The sequence below is a fragment of the Lolium perenne genome, chromosome 3, assembly GCF_019359855.2.
Source record: "Lolium perenne isolate Kyuss_39 chromosome 3, Kyuss_2.0, whole genome shotgun sequence".
NCBI lineage: Eukaryota > Viridiplantae > Streptophyta > Magnoliopsida > Poales > Poaceae > Lolium > Lolium perenne.
In genome coordinates this window covers 130,489,318-130,494,025 of record NC_067246.2, presented here as the reverse complement: position 1 = coordinate 130,494,025, position 4,708 = coordinate 130,489,318, and the positions used below count along the sequence as shown (strand labels likewise).

The window sequence follows — 4,708 nt, the reverse complement described above, 5'->3', positions numbered from 1 at the left end:
CAGGTCACAAAACGGTTTGATGTTCGGCTTTTGGCAAAAAACCGGTCACGCGGGGGTCACGTGAGGTACATTGTTCAGTCAAAATTGAGGAGAAGTACAGAATATGACCGCCCCTTCTAACTCAGGTGTCCTGCGCGTGACCGGTTTTTGCCAAAGACCAGACATCAAACTATTTTGTGACCTGGGGTGCATATATTTTGCAAGTTGTGTGATCGGTTAGTTTATTTTGCAACATATGTGACTTAAATGCACATGCGAGATAAGTTGTGTGATCGGTTAGTTTATTTTGCAACATGTGTGACTTAAGTGCACATGGGAGACAAGTTGTGTGATCGGTTAGTTTATTTTGCAACATGTTTGCACATGCGAGACAAGTTATGTGACTGCGGATGCCATTAACTCCTCCTTATGAATATGAGGTTATTGTTGTCCCCCTTTGATCATCCAGTCAACCATCGATACCTCGCTCATCCCTTTCTCCGTCTTGCCAGTTATCCTGTATCTGAAATTGTTCACCAAATTCTTGTACAATTGCCAGATTGAGTGAGTTGAGTATTGGGCTGCTGACAATCGCTGAGCTCATGCATCCCACGAAGCCATGACGGCCCGGTATAATTTGCTAACTGTAGAAACCGGAAAGAAAATACAGCTAACTGAACCCAGCGACATGCTTAACTGAACTGAACCTAACAAAGACCACACGAGCGAGACTGAGTATTAGGTCTCTATATCTCTGGCTGTTTGTATTGAAATTAGATTAGATGCTGATGTTTTGTTTTGCGTAATCCGTTCAGGAAGGCGTGCCTAATCCTCGTGGTAGTACTTGGTGTGCGCAGGGCTCCGGCTATCGTCCTCCCTCGGCTGGCACACGGTGACGTGGGCGTCTTGCCACAGCCACGCCTTCCTGATCTCTGTCACGTGTTTTTGGACGATCTTAAGGAGCAGGCTGAGTTTCTTCTGTTGGTCATGGTCTCCCGGAGTGCCCTCGTTTCCTTCAGGGATGACGAGCACCAGCTGCTCGAGGACAGGAGCCCTGCGCAGGAGGAACCTGAGCAGCCTCAGCTCGCGCGTCGTCCCCCGGAAGTTGATCACCTTGATGAACGTCAGATGGTCGAGAGCGATCTCGTAGTCGAGTACAATATCCGCGTCCTCGCCCGTTGCAATCGTGCCGCTGCAGGTATCTTCAGTAGTGTCCTCGCAAGCGGCGGATGGGAGCTGCAAGTACGATCCGAGAATTCGCTGATGAGACGACAATGAATGGCATTGACGAGGAAAAGGAGGATGTTTACCCGGACGAAGAGTCGCTCGAGGAGGGGCGGTTCGGTGAGACCGAAGAAGCCACAGAAACGACTGACATCGCCGTCGCTCATGGTGTCCATAAGCAGCTGCACTTCTTCTAGGTTCGGGGTATCCATAGTGAGCTCGTAAAAGATTCGGGTTTCTTCGATGTGCTGACGGGTAACCAATACGTACTAATGGTCAATACATTGCTTGAATTTATTTAGATGCTAATGATGCGTTGAATGGTTCGGTTGGCAAGAAATAGTTTGAGCATCGTACCAGTAAGCCCACGGAGCAAAGTGTCAAAATCCTGGCATGGGCGACCTCCTCCAAGAAGCCTGAGTAGGCGAACTCGTGAATCACCTCGTGGTATCCGCCCAAGCCGAGGTGGGACAGGTACGCGTCTCGTAGCTCCGGCGTGACCGCATCCGACAGCGTCCTCCTTGTGTTGTCTTTGCCGATGAACTCGACGAGATAGGTCTCGTAGTCGTCGTCTCTGCGGTAGAGGACTTCGCCATGGTATGCGAACGACTCGAGCGCGGGTGCGGCCACCCGCAGATGGCGCATGGACAGGCAGCCCACGATCTCCAGGCCCCGCAGCCTCTCGCCGGCGACCCTCACCGACACGAGGAGGTGGCAGCTCCTCAGGCTCAGGAACTCGAGCAGCCGGCACTCCGAGACCACGTCCCGGACATCATCGTCGGTGACGTCGACGCGGTCGAGGGAGAGGGATGTCAGGCCGGCGAGCCCCGCCGCGCCGGGCGGGACGTCGCGGAGGCTGCACCGGCCCAGGCTAAGCACCGACAGCGAGTTCTCGACCTGGAACAGGCCCCCAGGAAGCTGCAAGAGTGACACGCGGCCGTCGCCGTCGTCCAGGACGCCACGCCGCACCAGGTCCACCCCGACCTCCCTTGCGCCCCTCCCCAGGGCGGCCGCGACCCACCCGACGACGACATCCCGCCCGAGCGCGTCGGGCGGGGACAGCACCACGCGGAGCACGTGGATGGGCGCCGCGCCGTGGATCGCGAGGACGCGGTCCACCGTGGCCGTGATCTGCGCCGGTGACTGGCCGCGGACCAAGTCGCGGTCGGTGAAGTCGAGGACCGCCGACGCGGCGAGCGCGTGGAGCCATTTGTGCGCCCACCTCGTGGAGAGGGCGCTGGTGCGGACGGCGTGCTTCAGCCGAAGCACGCCGAGGATGGAGTGGAGGACGTCGTCGGGGAGGCCGCTCAGCCGGTCCTCCTCGGATGATGCTTCTTCTCCCTTGGCCTTGGCACACTTCTTTGCTGGGTTGGATTCGAGCTCCATTATATAATAAGCTTGGCGCGCGCGCACTTGAGCAAATTTAGAGCCTCTTTCTTTTTCAGTTGCCTGGTACTGCGACTTTGCTGTTGCATTGTGGGAGTGCTTGCCTGCTTGGTCTGAGCTTTTTATAGTAGATAATAATAAGTTCAACCAGTGTCCCGTGGAAATGTTCAGTCGCCTTCCCTTGCAAGATTTGACTGAAACTAGTGCAAGATCAGGCAGGGTGAGGCGAGTGAGAGCGACGTCGCGGCTCCTTGCTAGACAAGGAGGCGTGCGCGCGGTTCAACGGGTAAGCTAAGTGCTTGATTGACTGAAATAAGTGTAAGACGAGAAATGTTTTATACAAGTTTTACGGTGGTTGTCATTTTTAATAACCATTTATCTGCCTGATCTGATGGTGGTAAATAGACGGAACCATACTAACGGAACTAAAAGCAGTGGTGGAGCCAGCAGGGTGAAAGGGTGGGGTGGGCCCCACCCTAAGATTTGGCCCAGCCCATATATCTTCTATAGAAAATGAGAAAAAAAATTAAAAAGCCCAGCTCAGTTAGGCCTGCCCCACCCTAACAAAATTGGCTAGATTCGCCACTGACTAAAAGTGTGTGTCCGAAACCAAAATCTGTGGGACCGAAACCACTAATATATTTTACAAACACTATAAAAAATGAGCGTCCTTTTTGAATGGCCAAAGCATCAGGTAGACTACACGAATCTTGAAGTCACCATCTTGCACGAATCTTGAAGTCACCAGGTTTCAAAAAAATCTTGAAGTCATCGTCCAAGAGCTACCTAGTCGGAGATCATCCCGAACTCGCTCATCCCCTCCCATTGTCGGCGCCCTCTAACTCGATCAGTGATGGGAGCACTTCTCTCCGGCGATCCCGAGCCCGCCTGCCGTTGCTGCTGACATCGAAATGGCATCCCGCGTCGCCTCTCTCTATATGTACTAGTCTGCGATTGATTTGCTATGGGCAGCGCGCCTGATTCTGTGATTTTGGCGAAAGAGGATTTAGGGTTTGCGAGGTTGCTTCGGTCCGATGGGTCCAATTTTCTTGGTGATTCAGCGGGTTGGTCTCCTCGGGTGATCGGGGATCGCTGATTGGGTTTCAGGGGAGATTTCTGTTTTGCATCAACGGTGAGATTGCGCCGATGGATGCTCGGCGTGGTATTCAGGATGCGCTGTGTTTCCAGTCTGGGCAGATCATTTTTCACTGGTTTTGCTCTCTGTTTTAGAAAACTGGAAGAGGCTATATCAAAGGTAAAGGACTAAAACGAAGCTTGCAGAGTACGGAGCCATTTCATGTCCTGATGTCTGACTCTGCAAGAGGTAATCTCTTAAGCATCTTTTTATTTGGTTGCATTTTAAAGCGTGACTAAACCTGCAGAAGGCAACCCTAAAGATATCCTTGACGAACTATAGTCAAAGAATGGGAACACATGATTCCACATGTGTAACATCCAATTTTTAAAATTTCCAAACATCATGCATTGCATTCATAAGCATCATGTCATCATTGCATTTTAGGAAAAATTTCAAATTCATTTCAAAACCCCAAACCCTAAAATAGCAATTAGCCACTTTGGCATGTATGCCAAAATTTTTGCTTTATAAAAGTTTTATTTTGTTTCAACAGTGGTTCCATATTGAAGCTCTTTTCACAAGGAATCCATAGATATTTTGTTTGTATTTTTCTGATTATTTTTAGTGCCCCAAATGTCTCATCAAATAAAACAAAAGCAAAAGAAAAGAATTTAAAAAGAGAATCGACCGCTGGGCCAACCTAGGCTGCTGAAATGGCCCAGCACGGCCAGGCCCGCGCGTGCCCCTCTCTCCTCCACCTTTTCCCCCACACGCCGACATGTGGGACCCACCTGTCAGGGACGTCCCTAACCTCCAACCGCACCCCACTCCCTCTATCTCACCTCCACCCCGGCCACCTTTCTTCCCCACGACCCCCCTCGGCCCCGAGCCGCCCCCTATAAAGCCCCCATCCCCTTTCTCTTTCCCCCCACCTCAGCCCCACACCCCGCGCCGCCAGGCTAAGCCAATCGCTTGCCGGAGAAGCTCGTCGCAGCGTCGCCTCCAACCGCCTATCGCCGCCGGTAGCAACCTCCCGAGGCG

The 4,708-nt window shown here is 52.4% G+C and overlaps 1 protein-coding gene across 1 annotated transcript; it reads right to left on the bottom strand.

The window, feature by feature from the left end:
• Positions 1 to 400: 400 nt before the first annotated feature.
• Positions 401 to 2,664, bottom strand: LOC127342430 (F-box/FBD/LRR-repeat protein At1g13570). The gene is made up of 3 exons (XM_051368389.2): positions 1,561 to 2,664; positions 1,290 to 1,451; positions 401 to 1,215 (listed from the first exon to the last, which is right to left on the bottom strand). The coding sequence occupies exons 1-3, from the start codon at positions 2,587 to 2,589 to the stop codon at positions 805 to 807; spliced, it is 1,602 nt and encodes a 533-aa protein (XP_051224349.1). The 5' UTR covers positions 2,590 to 2,664; the 3' UTR covers positions 401 to 804.
• Between the last annotated feature and the right edge of the window lie 2,044 nt (positions 2,665 to 4,708).

Excerpts from the sequence above, each read along its gene's own strand:
- LOC127342430 (XM_051368389.2), bottom strand. The coding sequence starts at position 2,589 with ATGGAGCTCGAATCCAACCCAGCAAAGAAGTGTGCCAAGGCCAAGGGA. Across the intron at positions 1,452-1,560 it reads TTTGCTCCGTGGGCTTACTG|CACATCGAAGAAACCCGAAT; the intron begins GTACGATGCTCA and ends GTTACCCGTCAG. Across the intron at positions 1,216-1,289 it reads TCGAGCGACTCTTCGTCCGG|CTCCCATCCGCCGCTTGCGA; the intron begins GTAAACATCCTC and ends TCGTACTTGCAG.